General features: G+C 32.8%; 1 protein-coding gene across 1 annotated transcript; it reads left to right on the top strand.

Moving 5' to 3' along the window:
* The first annotated feature begins 7624 nt into the window (after positions 1-7624).
* On the top strand, positions 7625-13805 carry LOC115996500 (pyruvate dehydrogenase E1 component subunit beta-1, mitochondrial-like). Its single transcript, XM_031235759.1, has 15 exons — positions 7625-7771; positions 7892-7974; positions 8121-8189; positions 8299-8379; positions 8497-8523; positions 8633-8695; positions 8792-8878; positions 9644-9769; positions 11665-11798; positions 11940-12012; positions 12095-12160; positions 12494-12532; positions 12613-12737; positions 12893-13007; positions 13365-13805. Exons 2-15 carry the CDS (start codon positions 7924-7926, stop codon positions 13431-13433), a joined length of 1125 nt encoding a protein of 374 aa, XP_031091619.1. The 5' UTR covers positions 7625-7771; positions 7892-7923; the 3' UTR covers positions 13434-13805.
* Positions 13806-19623: the final 5818 nt, after the last annotated feature.

The following is a 19623-nucleotide window of genomic DNA, read 5'->3' as shown; positions in this document are numbered from 1 at the left end:
TACATTTGAGTCAAACCAAATTATCCATATCATCTTATACGATATGCCATTACAATTCTTTGATATTATTTGCTTTAATTTTATTAAAGTCATTTTGGCACTTTTGAGGCATTATACCGTACTTATAATTATCATTTAGTTTGCCAAAATGTTGTGATAAGACCCAAACAGGTATTGATGATTTTGGGGACATCATACTTGATATATTTTTTGAATTCAATCTAGCTCACTGCATATAAATCCCTCATAAACCTAGTATGTGTAAAACATTCCCAATCTGCGTTACTATTCTTAGTGTGCAGTCCAATTATTATATCATCGCCATTTGCGTATCTTTTTGGGCTATATATAAGGTTATAAAACTTCATCTATTTACATATAGCCCACGATAAGGAATTAATAGATACGTTGACTGCATAATGAAGATCTATTTCTCAACATTAGGGGGAGATATACCCGAATTTAAATTCTGAGAAATCCATAAAATGGAATGATCTTCATTATAATCCACGTACTAGTGAGACTGAACTAGAAATTCACAAGATAATATATTTGCGATATTAGCAAATAATATGCCAAATATATATACCACTAACGTATATATACAATGATCATGTTGATCAGAAAAAAGTAACAAGGTCCCATATATAATCCCCAAAATTGGACCAAATAATATATATCTCGATACTCCTTGACGTTAGAAGTGTAAGAGATCTATAGGTTTAAGAGATATGAAACATAATACTAGATCTAGCAAAGAAGCATTGCCACTTTTACCTTAAAAAGAATTATGTCCTGAAGACATTTGTCTAGAAGACAAAAACCCTAGTAAGGTGCATCAAACAAACATAATACTAGGGATGCGGAACGATAAGATCTTAATATTTGGAAAATAGCAACGATCTGATTAATTATCATAAATTTGAGACAAATTATATAGTTGTCGACAACACACGCCTATATAATTGTTCATTTAAATAAACTGGATCCATGTGAGGTGCCAAAAGCATCCTCATTATTTAATATTTAAAGGAGCAATTAAGGCATACCTCGACTCGCTAAAATAGATTCTCTTGATAAAACGTACACCATTGAATATTAACCATGTTGGTTACAAATGGGTGTTTGTACGAAAGAGAAATGAAAACAATAAGGTGGTATAATAGCGGGTGATTGTAGCACATGAGTTCACGCAGATACCCTTGATTGATTTTAATCAAATCTCCCATGTACGATGACATTAAAGTTCCGGTATACAAGATAATTGCCAGAATAAACTTAGATATGCAACTAATAAATGTCGTGACCATATGACAATAAGGTCATTGGACGATATGGTCTTTATATGACCTTAGCACAGATCATAATTGACTGAGTAATTCTCCTTTTTGAAGAAGAACTTATGTGTCATTATGACTTCTTTAAAGAACTACGAAAACGAATGGAGTTATTACCTTCATTGCGAAGGGATAATATGTACCATAAGTATTCTTTATTGGGTTGTAAATGAGCATAGAATTACCAAATACGATATGTTTATTTGAGAAATCCTTGATGGATCTATAATTCTCAAAATAAATATTACAACAAGTTTGTTGTTGAAGTACAAAGGCTTTACTTAAGTAGTAAAGCAACTAACTGTGTAATTTCCTCCTAAAGTAGGAAAATGTAAAAATATACCATTAGTACTTACTAAGGGGATACTAATCGTTACCACAATTAGAGCTGTCAAAACGGGCCCAACCTGTTTACCCGTGTTTTTGGACAGGTTGGGTCGGAGAAATCCCAACCCGTCCTATATTCGACCTGGCCCATTTAGCCTGTATTTGATGCGGGCTAAACGGGATGAACCTGGGTAACCCACGGGTTACCCGGCCCGTGTATATATAGTAAAAAAAAAATTTAAAAATTAAAGGTCTTAGGCTGGCGAGTCGCGTATTAGTCATTTAGGGCCTTAGGTGTAAGGCGTATATAAACAAAATCCCTAAATCTCTTTCGCTCTTTAGCTGCTTTCCTCTCCCCTAGCTGCTGGCAGCTGCGGACAAAGTATCGAGTGCGAACCTGCGCCTTCGACGGTCCGACCAGTTGCACTACTGACACCGACGCCGACCTCAACCAGCACTGCTCCTCCACCGGACCACCACGACCAGCCTGCTCCTTCCGCGACCGCGACCAGCTCACCAGCCTACTCCGGCGCTCCGCGACTTGACGGCTGCCAACCTCCATTGCTCCTCCACTGTGTTCTGTTATGGACTTCTAGTAAGTGGTATATATATATTTTTAATTTCTATTATTATTGTTATGAATATAAATATATGATTTTCATTTTTCAGATTTAGTTGTGATTTGTGAATATTGTTTGTGATTTATGAATATATGATTTGCTTATTTGGTATATAAATATATTGTTAAAGTTAACGTTTCCCTTATAAAGTTAATCACACTATATTTGCAGATTTGGTATATTGTTCAGAATATAATACTATAATGCAGTTAATGTTCTTGGTGGATGAAGGTATTTAAAGGAATTTTTTAATATTTTTATATTCATTTATTGATTTATTGTTTATTAGTTTATCTCCTTTTTTTTTCTTTTTTTACAAATGAATGAAGATGGGATTGATGGCATGATGCTATTTGTATTGAGAATTGTCTATGGGAGTATTATTGGGAAATTATTGTGATAAACTCAGTATTATTGAGTATTGAGTAATATTTGAATGTTTAACTTGTTTATGGACTTTATTGATTTATGGAATTCCCAGAATTATAAGATTTGTAACATTTTAAATTTTTTGTGTATTAATTTTGTCACTTAAATATAAAATTATAAGTCTACATTTCTAAAATTAAATTATAATTTGTAAATGTAAATTTATTAAATATAACAATGAAATAAATCTTTCAAAAACACATGTAAAAACAATATAAAAAAAATCAAATACGGGCTGACGGGCTGGCCCGTTTAGCCCGTCAGCCCATACCCTACGGGCTGGGTTGGCATTTTGCCAACCTGTATGAAAAATGGGTCGGGCCATCCTGGTCACTTTTTTATGAACCCGTGATGGGCCAGCCAGTATGGGTTGATCTAGCCCGTATTGACAGCTCCAACCACAACCTATGTTATAAACATCGTAAAGAGCTTAATGGTATTATCTCTAAAAATGAATTTTATAAATGAAAGGACTTGGAAAACAAAGTATTATCTCGACTTGCAGATCGAGTATTTCCTTGAAAATTATATACATCAATCAGTCTATTTTTAGCAAGACGTCTTTAACGCATTTCATATAGATAAGTATGGCTGACTTATCACACTAACGGTTATATCTCTTGAGCAAGATAAGAAACCGTTTAGACTCAAAAATGATACTGAGGACATTTTATGACCTAAAGTCCATTTCTTCATTATTATTGGAACACTACATAAGAACTAGAAGTTCTGTGATCATATTAGGACTGGCATTGTCCATACAGTGAAATCACTTATAACTCCTAGTGCTCTAAATATCATCTAGTAAATTTATGCAATAAACCACTAAGTGTTTCTCATAGATAACTTGATAGTGACTCCTCTTTCAAAACTAGTTATGTGTGTAATTCAACCCAAATAAGCTCTAGAAGAGTCACGAGAATCATTGTATAAAATATTAACCTATAGTAACAATCCTGAAGATTGTCATATCATCTCATCTACACCCCTTTTTTTAAAAACAGTTATTCTACTTTAAGAAAGAGTTTATTACCGAAATGGTCCCTCGACTATTGCAAAATTACCAATTTGGTCATCGACAATTTTTCGTACCCAATTAAGTCCATCGACTTTGAAAATTTTAACCAATTTGGTCCTTCGTTTAGTTTGCCGTTAAAATTGGGACTAAATTGGTAATTTTGCTATAGTCAAGGGACCAAATTAGTAATTTTACTATAGTCATGGGACCATTTCAATGAAAAATTAATTACCAATTTGGTCCCTTAACTATAGAAAAATTACCAATTTGGTCCCTTGACTATAGCAAAATTACTAATTTGGTCTCGATTTTAACGGCAAACTAAACGGAGGACAAAATTGGTTAAAATTTTCAAAGTCGAGGGACTTAATTGGGTACGAAAAATTGTCGAGGACCAAATTGGTAATTTCGTAATAGTCGAGGGACCATTTCGGTAATAAACTCTTTAAGAAATGTAGAACTTGAAGATTGTTATCTTTAGGGGGAGATACAGAATACATTTACTTAAATCAATCCTGAAGATTGGGACCTTAAAAGGACCAACAGTTGTACTCTAGTATATATATACCATGTACTATTTTCTCACTAGGTTTTTCCCAATGGGTTTTTCTAGTGTGATTTTTAACGAGGCATGAGTATGATATAATAAACGGGGAGAAAGTTGCAAATAAATACTTAAATAGACGAACCCTAAAATCCTGAAGATTATGCCCTGAAGGCTTATGATTGTACTCTTTTTCTCTTAACTAAGTTTTCTCATCGGGTTTTCTTAAGTTAAGGTTTTTAACGAGGCAATCAGGAATGATGTTGTTTTCAGGGGGAGCAATAACATACACATAAATTATTGGTCCAAAAGGTCACCAACTCTTGCAAAATCCTAAAGATTAAACGCAAAAGGTTATGATTGTACTATTTTCCTTAACTGAGTTTTTTTTTTCTCATTGGGTTTTCTTAGTGTGAGGTTTTTAATGAAGCAACCAGGACTATATATGAGTTTATAAATATCATGTACTCTTTTCTTCAACTAGGTTTTTCCCACGAGATTTTTCTAGTGAAGTTTTTAATGAGGCATGAAAGTATTTGAAAAATAACATTCATGTACCCTGGACTCTTTTATTGTCTAGGTTTTTCCTATAGGATTTTCCTAGCAAGTTTTTGACGAAGCAAAATCATGAACAAATAATGTCCATGGGGGAGTGTTATAAATAATAGTATTTGTGGCCATTATTATGTAGTATTGTAACGGTTGTAACCTATATAACGGTCATCATAATGGTGGTGTTTATTACTATTGTTATATATATGTGTATCCATATGTTGTATGAAGATGATCAGTGAATAATATATACTCTCCCTTCTCTTTGCATTTATTCTCTCTATTAGTCTAGTTTATTACTTTACCATTCACCATTCAACTGTTAAGGAGCTAATGGCCAATGGACAACTACAAATCCATTCCAACTATACAATAATATACAAAATGGCAAAATAAATATCAACAAAAATCAAATAAATGAAGCTCCCTCATAGTGGATCAGATGATTAGCCGGAGTCGAATTCATTACGGTGGATTAGCGGATACTACTACTACTACTTTTTTTTTTTCTCTCTAATTTTTTTTTTCAACCAAATGCCCCAAGATATAAGGGGAAAGTAAAAAGAATAAAGATAAAAACAGTAAACATCTAAAACCATTATTTGGTAACAATCATTATCATTCACCATTACCATTGTTATTGCTCGCTACTTACAGAAAAAAAAAAAAAAAAACAAAAAAGAGAGTAAGAAAAGAGGGAAACCAAATGAATTACCTACGTATACAACCCCTTCATAATTTTTATGCAGTTAATTACAAAAATATCATTTTCTTTAATGTACGAAAATGAAAATTTGTTAAAATAGAATTAAAGAACAAAATCATCAACTCACGTAAAATTTGCAATCATTATACATGATCTACCTTAAAATTGAATCACTGACATAAAGTACATTTTTATTATATTAAAGGTTTGTTTGTAAACTCAGATTTTCAGATTTTTTTGTGTTTGGATATTCAAGAAAAATAAAGTCAAAGAATAATATTTCATTATTGTCAATGAAAAAATGCTCAAATTAACTGAAAATGTCTTCACAAATTTTTAGTCAAAAGACATTTTTTGAATTCTTTATTTTTCCGTATTTATTTTCTTTTTCATCTCTTTTTTAGTTTCTAAATTATTATTACCATCATTGCCACTATTACGTACCACTACCACCTCCACAACTACCATCACACCACCACCACTTAGTGTCCGTTTGGAAAGCAGGAAAATGACTTCTGGAAAATATTTTTGGAAAATGAGTTATTTTCCGGAAAACAGTTTCATTTCCAGTGTTTGGATGTATTATGGAAAACTGTCATTGTGTGTTTGGTTCATTTTCTAGAAAATGGATAGAATTGTATAATTAAACATTGTAATTGTTTTATTTAAAATATAAAAAAATTATAATAGTTATTAAAATAATGGTATTTAATAAAAATAGAATTTATAAAAAAATAAAGAAATTAAAATAAATAAATAAAAATGTAGCAAAGGTTTCCGACGGTTTTCCCACCTCCTTGGTCCATGTTCATGGGTGATATGGCTTGGTTTTGGTAGAAAACATGCGTAACAGCTATTCTGGCGATTCCGTAAGTCATTTTTTCGGAAAAATGAGTTGATTTTCCTTGGTCAACGGAAAATGTTTTCCGTTGACCACATTTTTCGGACGTTGCCAAACACAGAAAACTCGAAAAACATTTTCCGAAAGTCATTTTACGGGTTACCAAACACACCCTTATTATTATTATTATTATTATTATTATTATTATATAACAAATAATATGTTAATTTTCAAGAAAATAAATCAAACAAAAAATAATAATTTCTTAACTTTCAACTAAATAATTTTTTTTTCCTGACTTTTAGCAAAACATTATAAAATTAAATTATTTTCTGAAAAATGAGTCACTTTCTAGAAAATTTTTTTTTTTCAAGTTTCCAAACAGATCCTAAATGTACATTTTAATATGCTAAAAGTTATTTTGTGAAGATACATTATTTGAGTACTGAATGTATATTATTTAATATATTATACAAAATAATGTACTTTCAGTAAATATATAAATAATATACATTCAGTATATTAAAAAGGGAGAATGATCAAATAAGCCCCTAAACAATACCTAAAAAGTCAATTAGGCTCCTAAACATTTAAAACGTACAATCACGCCCTTTAATATGTTAAATTTGGACAAAAAAAACCTAAAAATCGATAAATGACCTGCAATTGTAGGTTCAGGCGAAAAATTTGGTGACCGACGACGGCTCCAGCGGAAGGTGACCAGTGGTCGCCTTTCACCATGGAAGGCAACTAGTGGTTGCCTTCCACAAGAGGAAGGCGACTATATCTGGTTGCCTTCCAGTTCGCCTTTTCCATGTATGGGGGCCTTTAATAGAGAAGGCGAAACTGTTCGTCTTCTCCATTGAAGGCGACCAGTTGGTCGCCTCCCATGGCAAAAGGCGACTATTTAGTCGCCTTACGCCGGAGTCCGCCGACCAGCGACGGTTCTATCGTCGCCGTCGTCGGATTTTCTGCCTGAACATTAAATGACCTGCTATTGCAGGTCATTTATCAATTTTTGTGCTTCTTTGTCTTAATTTAACATGTTAGAGGGTCTAATTGTACTTTTTAAATATTTAGGAGCCTAATTGACTTTTTAGGTATTATTTAGGGACTTATTTGACCATTTTTCCTATTAAAAATGTACATTTATTCATTGTCAACAATATAATTTGCTTAAAATATGGGGACCGACTTGATAAAGCAGCCACAATTTATAATTTATAATTTATTGTTAGGTAGTCATGAATGTACAGCCCAGATCTGAGAACGGCCCGGCCCGCCAATAACGAATACACTTCAGCGAATCTGCTGCGCTTGCAATAACAAATACGAAGGCGGCTTTTGGGAATTTGTTGCCCAAACATTCCTCCATCAAACAGTCAAACACCTCCCAGGTTTGCTTTCATTTCTCGATTATTGGTTTCTTTGATCCGCGGTGAAATCTCATGCTGTAGTTTGTGGAAAGTGTTATCCTTGATCTGTTAGCGGAGTGATTTTTCTTGATTTTTTTTTAGGGCTGTGATTGTGTGAGTAGAAGAGGATTGATATGTCTGGAATTGTAGGTCGCAAAATGGCCTCTACGGGCGTTTTTGCTCTGGTAAATCTCGAATCAGTTCAGCTTTAGCTTTTTTATTAATTATTTTTTTATGTGCTTCACAATGGATTTTTATTTCATTATGCATATCTACGAAGTGTGTTTCGTTAATTTTTCCTTTTTTTTTTTTTCAAATTTCTTGATTCTAGATTTCAAACAGATTTTTGATGAGAAGCAGGGTATTTGGTTCCCGCAGCTTCTCTTCAACGGCTAAAGAGGTATTATTATTATTATTTTTTATTTATTTATTTTTTTCTGTTCCTTCCACTTATGACGTTGAATTGTTGTATTATTAGCGAATCATTAATAGTGTCCTTTCTATCACAGATAACAGTGCGTGAGGCCTTGAATACAGCACTTGATGAAGAAATGTCTGCGGATCCTAAGGTCTTTTTAATGGGTGAAGAGGTAATGATCATGGTGTTCTTTTTATATTGTATTCTTCTTTTTTGGTAAATAGTTTGATGTATGCAAGTTTTGCACCTTGTTGATATGAATTTTCATGATTTTTCTATGTTTAAACAGGTTGGTGAGTACCAGGGGGCATACAAGGTCTGAGATGTTGTCTTTTGCTTCCTTTATTATCCTACAGCCATCCTCTCTCCATTGGCCATAGCCATTTTCTTTTTGGTCTGATAGTTTTAACTGTTTTCTTGTGAAGATTTCAAAAGGGCTTTTGGAGAAGTATGGTCCAGAGAGAGTTCTTGATACACCTATTACTGAGGTTGCTCCTTCTTCAGTTATTAATTACTCCGTACATACTATGAATATTTTGGTTTATGAATGTGATAATTTTAAAGTATTTTATGTGCTTCTGTAGGCTGGATTTGCTGGGATTGGAGTGGGTGCAGCTTACTATGGTCTGAAGCCTATTATAGAATTCATGACATTTAACTTTTCAATGCAGGTTTGACATCTGGTCTTCAAATATTTGTTGTAAATGCTGTTTATTACATGTCAAAAGTATCTATGTGCACACACACAAAGTTTTGTGGGCCTGAGCTACCCCTTAAACCATCCCTCCATCCAACCCCCAAGGTCCACCGTTGTTTGTGGTGTTATTATCTGGGAGTTTATTCAGTTAGTCACTGCGCTACTTTATCTGAAAGCCATTGACTGATTTTCTATATTCACTGTTGGCTATTTTTCTAATTGGAAAGTGGAGCCTTCAATCCGTTCGTTATTAAAATGTTTTAAAGAAAGGAGCTTCTTGTAAGGTCTTTGCTTATTGGTATTGGAGGATTCTCATCACTGATTTAAGAAGACATGTTGCCTTCCATTTTTTAGCTCTGCTGCCTGTGACATTATACTCGAGTCATGACTTACTAGATTGGTAATTGTAGCTTTCTATGGCCCAACAATTTGGAAAACGTTATTCATAAAAATAAGTAAAAATTAAGAGCAAAATAATTTTTTATTTCCATTTCTTTGACAAATTTGTCTTCTTTTACTGCTAGCTTGACCTTTTGGACGGTGTATATATGTCTCTTTAAGAACTTTGCTTGAAGTTTGTCACAACTTCTTATCTATGTCGTTTGGACAAAGGTACAAAGGCAGTGCGTCTAAATAATTAATGCCGATTGTACTTGTATAGTGATTAAAATAGTGTCTATGTTTCTAAAATGATAGGCTTGGTCACATCTTAATGGGCTGTTTATTGTATCATCAACAGGCAATTGACCATATCATTAATTCTGCTGCAAAATCAAACTACATGTCTGCTGGTCAGATCTCTGTGCCTATTGTTTTCAGAGGACCTAATGGAGCTGCAGCTGGTGTTGGTGCCCAACACTCCCAGGTATGGCTTGAAACTTGATATTATTCCTTGGAAAAAGCGCCAAATAGGCCATTGAAATTTTACACTTTGTGCATTAGACCATTGAACAAAAAAGTGCAATTGAGACATTAAACACACAAAAATTCTGCAAATATCTTTTTTTACAAGTTACTTTCAAGTTTCCAGTAAAACATGATGTCATAATGCCACTTGGTATATAATTTTTTTCTTTAATAATTCAATAATTATATAATATATTATATTATTATTTAAAATAAAGAAAAACTATATACAACCTATTTTTGCTTTACTGCAGTGAACTTTTGAAAGTCTTGTCTTCATCCAGTCTTGGTCGACTGACCTTTCAATCAGACCGGACGAAGGAGGGAGCAGCTATGGATGACTCCCCTTCGTCGAAACCAGAAGAAAGAGGGGGCAGCCATGCTGCTTCTTCGTCCACATTGGATCAAGGAGGGGGCAGCCATGGCTGCCTCCACCTTCCTCCGATTTGTAAGGACGACAGTGGAGGCAGCGATGTCTGTCTCCTCTGAAGTCCTTTTTTTTTTTTTAATGCTTTTTCCTTATTCCTTTTACAGTTTTGTTGTCAGTATTCAGTAATCATTCATTCTCGTACTCACTTGTACACCTCCAATAGTTATTATTTAGATATGTGCTCCCACAAAGCTTGGCATTAATTGTGTCAATCTAGGTAACAAAATTATTAAGTGTACAGTTTTTCAGCTAAGTTGATTAAAATAGTAAATAGGGTGAAAGTAGTAAATACTTATTGTAGATAAATTGGCCTTGAGGAATTTTCATTTGTTTATTTTGGTGACTTTGTGAACTGTGCTAGAAAATTAAAATTGTGTGGATGGCAGCAAGTTTGCTATGACCTATGGGAAGAGGGGAGAAAATGTGGTGTAAATTATCCATTCTCATATTCTTCTTTTCAATTATGCTTCTACACTTAAAAATCATTGGTTTTAATTCCCAAAACATTTACTATCTGCTCAAGTATCAACCCTAGAAAGCTTAAGCATATTTCATGTGGCACTGCCCAGCCAAGGTTTTAGTGCTTGCACTTCTCCCTGAGCCCTTACTGTTGGAAGCTATACTGTGTAAGAAAACCCATAATAAGTTCCAAAACCATCAAACAATACCAATATCCTTAAAAGCCTCTTCCTGCAGTTTGCTTCTGGTCCTTGGAAGCTTGTCTTTAAGTTCTTGCTGTACATTCTAATGCTTAGAAGGAATGTGACCAATGTAGATTTTCAAAGCCATTGACTAGTTTCTTGGAAATTTTTGAGGTTTATATCCTTGAATTGGATTTAACTTTTTAGGTTTAGTCAAAAGAAATCACTGGTTAGGTGCATATGGTCAATGCTTAGATAGTGTGGTAAGACATTTCCAGGGGCTGATTTACTGAAATTAGAGTTGGAAGGAACTTTAGGCTGCGAGTTACTTGAAACATGGTGTGGTAGTGCTTTTTATTTTTTTTTGGATTGAAATGTAATTGAAGTCAACCTGCCATGCACACTTTTCTCTAGGTTTAGTTTGTGCAGAGAAAAATGGTGCATATATGTACATGGCCAGTTATGGGCTAAGCAGTAGTAAGCATTCTGAAATAGGATGCCAACATATTTTTTTATTGCTAGAATCTTAGTATTTCATTGGAATTTCAAAAGGTACTTGCTCTGATTGACTTCTAACTAACTATAGATCTTAAATTTGTGAACATGTATTCAATGCATCCATAGAATGCTAGTAATATTTGGTGCTTATAGTAAGCGATAGTTTTAACTTTTCATTTAAAATAAAGTTTCCTTATTTGCTGCATGTCTGAGATTTGCACTAGTTTAAATCATCTATTGCATATTTTACCTTAGAGAATTATAACTGTTGAAGATCTCTTGCAGTGCTATGCAGCATGGTATGCTGCATGTCCAGGACTTAAGGTGCTAACTCCATACTCTTCTGAAGATGCTCGTGGGCTTCTCAAAGCTGCTATTAGGGACCCAGATCCCGTTGTATTCCTTGAAAATGAATTGCTGTATGTACCATGCTATTTATTTTGTTCTACCAAGTATTTAGTTCCTTTTGTTTTCATTTGTTGCTTTTGTCTCTCTTTTTTTCTTCTCTCTGTCTCTCTTGATTATCTGATCTAGTATTGAGGATATAATTTGTGCTACAGATACGGCGAGGCCTTCCCTATTTCAGATGAAGCTCTTGATTCTAGTTTCTGTCTTCCAATTGGGAAAGCTAAAGTAAGCTTCTCTGTGCAATGTAAAATTGTACTTCATTTTGCTAGAATACATCTTTGGTTCCTTACTTAGTAAACATTGACAGATTGAGCGAGAAGGAAAGGATGTGACTATCACTGCTTTCTCAAAAATGGTGGGCTATGCTCTAAAGGTTTGTTGTTTCTCTGAAAAAGAAATATATGATTTCATTTTTAGTAGTTAGTCCAATTTGAGTGAATCATACAACATATTCTACAATCTCAGTCTTTAGATCTCTTATAAATTAGCTCTTTTTTTAATCAATCCTCATTTTTTGTCCTTGAACCTGCTTGTGTGCTGATGATGTTCCTGCTTCCCAGATAATAAATCAATATGAAACAAATATTTGTTGCCTTGTATTAGATGTCATTTATTTTTACTTTTATTTGTATGCATCTACTTGAAAATGCTTTTAGCTACAACTTTGTACAGTCCCAAGTGTATTAAACTTAACTTAACTTTCTAGGCTGCAGAGATTCTTGCAAAGGAAGGAATCAGTGCTGAGGTATTTAAGAGTTTGTATTTTGTTTTGTTACTTAGCTTAACAGGATCCGACATTTTCTCACATTGTTATTTCATCAACAGGTTATAAATTTGCGCTCAATCAGACCTCTTGATAGATCCACCATCAATGCTTCTGTCAGGAAAACCAACAGACTTGTAACTGTTGAAGAAGGGTTCCCACAACATGGTGTTGGCGCTGAGATCTGGTTATCACCCTTAAAATGATTTTTTCTCCCATTTCCCTTCCCCTCCTCCCTACCAAAAAAAGAGAAAAAAAATACTGAAGCTAGTCCCCCTCAACTGTCTTACATTGCTTGTTTTCCTTTCACCATTCCTGATTGAGAAGTTTTTATGTTATCAGTGCAATTGTTGTCGAGGAAAGCTTTGGATACCTTGATGCACCTGTTGAAAGGATATCGGGAGCTGATGTTCCTATGCCTTATGCAGCAAATCTTGAAAGAATGGCCGTTCCGCAGGTTTGTGCTCCAACAACTTCTTCCTGTCTTATTTTTTAACAAGGCTTTTGGTCATAAATTTGTTTCCATAAGAGCTCTAGCTGTCTTGATAAACTATTTTGTGAGAACATTGAAAACAATTTTACACGAGGATTAAGGCTCCCATGAAGGGGGAAACCGGGAAAGAGAAAGATGCATGAAATGACTTGTAGATAAAGAATAGTTGAAGAACATTAAAGTGAGATGACCAAATGGCATGAATGTGAATCTTCTTGGTGTGTATTTGATCACTTGATTTTAAGCAGAGAGGAACAGAACAGTTTGCAGCACTCTGCTTCCGAATCTTGAATTCAAATTTATATTCTTGTCCCTTGATAGGTTGAAGATATAGTTCGTGCAGCAAAGAGGGCTTGCTATAGATCAGTTCCAATGTCTGCTGCTGCTTAGAATTATCCAGACTGAAATTCGAAATTTACACCTTTATTTACCCCTGCCCTTTTGTGGATATTGATTCTTTGTCCACCTCGGTGTTGAGGCAGTCTTCCTTTTGCTCTTAACTTGAAAGTTCAGCATGAATGCAACCACATAGGACAAACAAATCACTGATATTGAGCAGTCGGAATAAATTTTTTGTAAAAAATAAAATTCGCGGGATGTTATATTTCCCCCATTTTGTCATAACACATTGGAAAAGTCTTGATGTGTGTGGACTGCTGAATAGCAGATACTACGTATTTCTTCTTATGTTGCAACGCTTTTAACTCCTATGATTGTCACAAGTAGCTTTTGTCTCAAGTTTGACTACTTTTTGGGCTTAAATGCTACAGAAAGTTTGACAAAGGCAGAATTTTGAATATTTAATTCTTCCAATTCTTTTCAGTTTATCATCTAGACATTGGGGTTTTGATACTTTAGCGGTGTGCTAACTTTAGTTAAAGTTGGGCGGATTTAGGAATATTTTCTGCGTGGGAGCTAAGTTCAGATGAATTAAAAAATGTGACAAAATATCAAAACTTTGTCCCTCGCCTGCTGCGAAGGGTTAGAAAAGCTAAAATATAGGATAGTGCTATTGGTAGGGTTTGATCTTAAGACATATAACATAAAATTTTAAAGAATAACTAATTGAGCTATATACACAATTAGTAATTTACATACACATTTTATTTGTACACATAAATTAATACTATAAATGTGTATATACATACCTATATATATATATATATATATATAAGGGGGTGGGGTGGGGTGGGGTGAAGAAGCAGTTGCCCTCATTGCTCTCATTTGGATCCATCCGCTCCTAATTAAAGTAAAAATTTATCTATCTGAAGAATCTTGGTTATTTAGAGATTGGGAATTTTTCGTTTGTTTAATGATTTTACACATTTTAAGAATTTAAGTTATTACTTCATTTATTTTGTAAGGAGTCAATTTCAAGAATAATCCTTCGAGATTTTTACCCATTTTTATGCTCGGCTTTTAATTTAATCAAAATTAATCTCTTAACTTTTAACTGAAAGCAAGAATGTAAAATCGAACCTTTTACCCTTTTCTTCCTCATTTATTCTCCATTATATTGCAAACAAACTTGAGGATTCCTTAACCAAATAGTTTGCCATTTTCTTCTTCATCGCTATCAAATAAAATCAAGAATTCTTTAACCAAATTCTTCTTCAATCACTATTTCTTATCAAATAAAATCAATTAAGAATTTCTTAACCAAATTCTAGAACCAATATCTGCATCTCTATGATGTAATAATGAACAATTCGGCTTCCACCCAATTATCGATCATGGTGAATGGTGTGATTGGTGTCTGTTGTGGCTACTTCCAGCCAACTCAAGGTTTTAAATAGGGGGATCCACTCTCACCTATATTATTCATTCTTGTGTCGGAAGCTCTCTCGGCGTATGTTGAGCACTCAAATAGCTAAGTCCGGTGAACTAGAACTTGACTTTGAAGTTTGAACACAGAAAGAGAAAGAAGATGAGCATAATTTTCGAGAGAGAAAAGCTTTCAATTTTCAGTGTATAAAATCTCCTGCTATATATATGTGAGATGGTTAAAGTAATACTCCGTATTAAAATCAGCTCATGTAACCTTACAAATCTGAGTAGTACTTAAAGAAGTACTTTGAATTTCCGCGCAAGAGAGAGCTTCTAAACTATACAATTCAAATTGTTTCTAAAATAGTCTTGTATATATAGTAGTGCAAATCCATTACCCAAATCAATGTGTGACAAAGGTAACTTGCAAGCCTTACTAACTCAATTTTTCAACTCAAATGACTTACTTTGAGAATCAATTTCTCATTCACCCTTTATTCATTTTGAGTGTACCATATATCGATTTCTGTCTCACTATGAAGAACTAAAATTCACTTTGACTCAACCAATGATAGTGGACTCCATGCATTTATATATTTGTACTATAAAATAGCCACTTAAAATGTCATTTTATTCTATTTTTTCCAACACTTTTTTGACAAACAAAAACGTTGGAAAGTAAAAAAAAAAAAAAAAAAAAAAAGGACAGTGAACTAATTTAAAGTGAGAGCAATTTGGAGGAAAGTTAGAGATTTGAATTAACATCAATAAGTATGCTGGAAATATGTTTGCAACCCAAAAAAAATTAGTTTCCAACATATAGCAGTACATCGGAAAATGCATAGTTTTTAGGTATGATACCATTGTCTACACAGCTGTGTGATCATAAATAAAAAGTACATTTTTAATATACTAAAAGTACATTATTTTTGTACGTAAAGTATATTATTTGAAAATATATTATTTTTTGTATACTATCAAATAATGTACATTTAGTACAAAAATAATGTATCTTCAATACAAAAATAATGTACCTTATATTCATGGTCCACACAATAATTTGCCAGTTTTTAGTAGTTCGTCCATTGGGCTAGGTCAAGAGATATTGGGCCAACCACTACGCCCAAGGGTATGAGACATTAACCATAATTGGCAAATTATTATGTGAACCACGATCCAAAACGACGTCATTTTGGTATTAAAAATTGCTGCTTTGCGCGCGTGTTAGAATAATGAGCATTCTCGAGTAAGATAATATATTTTATGAGTTAGAATAATGTACTTTATATGCGTTAGAATAATGAAATTTATGAGGTAAGATAATGTATTTTATAAGTTAGAATAATATACTTTATGTGCTATATAATGTATTTTATGAATTATAATAATGTATAATGTACATTATGTGTTAGAAGAATAAAATTTATGGGGTAAGATAATGTATGTTATGATTTAGAATTACTTTATGTGCTTTTGGACAACTGGTCCACGCAATAATGATTGCCCATAACTCCAATGGCAAATTATTGTGTGAACCACGGTCCAAAACCAGGTCGTTTTGATGTTAAAAAATTATTGCTCTGAGCGCGTGTTAGATTAATGAACAATCTGGGGTAAGATAATGTATTTTACTACTTTATGAGTTAGAATAATGTACTTTATATGTGTTAGAATAATGAAACTTATGGGATAAGATAATGTATTTTATGAGTTTGAATAATGTACTTTATGTGTTAGAATAATGTATAATGTACTTTGTGTTTAGAATAATGAAATTTCTATGGTAAGATAATGTATGTTATGAGTTAGAATATTGTATTTTTTGTGTTAGAAAATTGCACTTTATGTGTTTTTAGACTGTGGTTCATACAACTGTGTGGTTCACGGTTCACGCAATAATGATTGAACTCCAACAGAGCTAATCATTATACCATGAACTATGGTCCACTTTGTAAGTTATATTATTGACATAAGTTACATTTTAAATTTACTAATTGTAGTTTTTAATACATATGTTCATTTTTTGATTATACATTATTTGAGAATTAAAGGTACATTATTTGGTATACTAGAAAATAATGAACTAAACCCTAAACCTTTAGTATATTAAAAATGAACATGTATTTAATGAACATTTGAGTATAATACTACCAAATAATAATTTTCAGTATATAAATCATATATATATATATATATATATATATATATATATATATATATTATATTATATATATATATGTGTGTGTGTGTGTGTGTGTGTGTGTGTGTGTGTATAGGACTGCGTTCAAATGAGAACGCACCGCCCAGGAGAGAACTGAGAACCAATCGCAACGCGTCATGTGTCTAGATGTAGTTGCACCTAAGTTTATAACAAGTGCACTTAGGTGCATGGATGTTAACAAGGTAAATTACTTACATTTGTACGTAAAAATAGGTGCACAAGTGCATGTAAAATGTATTACATGTGCAAGTAAAATGTACATTGAGCATCAATACTAAGTGCAACTAACGTTATAACTAGTTGCACCTAATTGTATAATTAGTTGCACCTAGGTGCACGAATGTTAACAAGTTAATTACTTGCACTTGTAAGTGAAAATAGGTGCACTTGTAAGTGATTTTACTTGCACTTTTTACTTGCAAATGTGTACCAACTGCTTGCACTTATAACACATTTACTTGTACCAAAGTTTGAGATATTTACGAAAATGCCACCGCGTCGTTTTTTTAAAATTATATTTGATTCGTTGATCTGGACACGTGGACGACTGTGGATTGTTCTTATTTCTCTCCTGGGCACCCGTTCTCATTAGATTGTGCCCCTATATATATATATAGGGGAGGGTTCCTATGAGATCACCTATTTAGGTGAGATTGTGAGATCAAATCTTGTGCATCAATCTAATAAAATTTAATGGTCTAGATTAATTGATGCACCTACTTTGTTGGCACACATTTAATCTCGGTTCGCACACACTTCAAGTGGAATCTTACTCAATCTAGACCATTAAAATATTGTGAGATAAAATCTTGTGCGTCAATCTAATAAATTTTAATGATCTACTGGTCTAGATTGATTGACATATCCACTCCGTTCGTACACATTTAATCACCGTTCGCACATACTTCAACTTGGAATCTTAATCAATCTAGACCATTAAAATTATTACATTAATGCACAAGATTTGATCTCATAATATCACCTAAACAGATGATCTCATATGGTTATATATATATATATATATATATATATATATATATATATATATATTACAAATCATATATTTTTAATATATTAAAAAAATGAACATTTGAGTATAATACTACCAAATACTCTCTCTGTCTAATTTTATGTGTCTAGTTCGGTTAACGAGACTTGACTGAAGTTATTTTTAATCCAATTTTTCATAATATTAAGTTTAGTATTAATATACAAAATTTATATATTTAGAAACTATACTAAAAGTACTATTAAACACAAAAAATCAAATTTAAAAATAATTAAAAAATACTAAAGAAAATAAACAAAGAAGAAAGAATGACTTTGGCCAATGAATAGTAAGTATAGCAGATAAAATGAGAAGGGAGTAATAATTTTCAGTATACAAATAATATATTTTAAGTATATTAAAAATAACATTTATTCATGGCCCACAATATAATTTGCGATATTTTATATCGTGGACCAGAGTCCACATAACATTATGGACGATGGATTGACGAAACAACGAGTTACAGAATTTATACTCGTAAGTTACAGAATTTAATAACTCAAAACACAAAAAAATCACAACACAAAGACACATAAGCATAGCGTTATGGACCCAACTAGATTGAAAAGACAAAGTACATAATTAATACTCGTAAGGTACATAATTTCATAACATAAGACACATACACATGTTATATATTTACTTATTTTTCAAATGTGATTTAGGTACATAATCTGTGTTCATAGACACAAAATTTCACAACACAAGACGTATAAATTAATAACATAAGACACAATTACTAATTTATTCCAAGTACAGAATTCATACTCATAAGGTACAAAATTTCATAACGCAAGACACAAAAAATCATAACTCAAAGCACAAACACATGAACCTGGGTCTATATTGCAGTGCTAATCCTGGTCCATGGTATAACAATTGATAATTTTCCTAGCAGGACAATCATTATATTGTGGGCTATGATTCACATTAAAATGTATACCACTGACATATTCATTCATTTTTTGTAAAGGGAACAAGTTTATTTTTAGCGTACTATAAATTCGTTTTTATCATACTATCTATAAAATAAGCATTTAATACATTAAAAATGATCATTTATTAGTATTCTATTTCGTAACCAACCATTCCACTGTATATAATTTGCCCCAAAGGGGGATGTGAATCTCATTCAACAGAGAGATTCAACAGAGAATGAAATAAACAAAGAATATAATTGAATTTTATTTTACTCTTTTGATCGCTGAAAAAATGAACTTTATAAATTATATCTAGGGTATAATTGGTTGAAGTAATAAAAGAAAAATGAAATAAACGAAAACACTACACTCACAATGAATTTTATATATATTACAATTAACAACCACACCAATAGTGGCAGGACAAAAATTAAAATTAACTCATTATGTATTATGTTTGCCGCGCTGGGGGCGTGGTGCGAATTATATCGTGAACCGCGGTCCACAATGGATTGTGGACCGCGTATCAAAACGACGTCGTTTTGATTAATGAAAACAGACAGATAAAACCACCTCCCTTCCGCGTCATTCACTTTCAGTTCATATACACTGCAGTTACAT

The sequence above is a fragment of the Ipomoea triloba genome, chromosome 11, assembly GCF_003576645.1.
Source record: "Ipomoea triloba cultivar NCNSP0323 chromosome 11, ASM357664v1".
NCBI classification, from domain to species: domain Eukaryota; kingdom Viridiplantae; phylum Streptophyta; class Magnoliopsida; order Solanales; family Convolvulaceae; genus Ipomoea; species Ipomoea triloba.
This window is presented reverse-complemented; position numbering and strand designations above follow the sequence as displayed.

Bases quoted from the DNA above. Each gene is read 5' to 3' on its own strand.
- LOC115996500 (XM_031235759.1), top strand. From the start codon at position 7,924: ATGTCTGGAATTGTAGGTCGCAAAATGGCCTCTACGGGCGTTTTTGCT. The intron at 8,524-8,632 runs GTCTGAGATGTT...TTTCTTGTGAAG, and splicing joins AGTACCAGGGGGCATACAAG to ATTTCAAAAGGGCTTTTGGA. The intron at 12,738-12,892 runs GTTATCACCCTT...TTATGTTATCAG, and splicing joins GGTGTTGGCGCTGAGATCTG to TGCAATTGTTGTCGAGGAAA.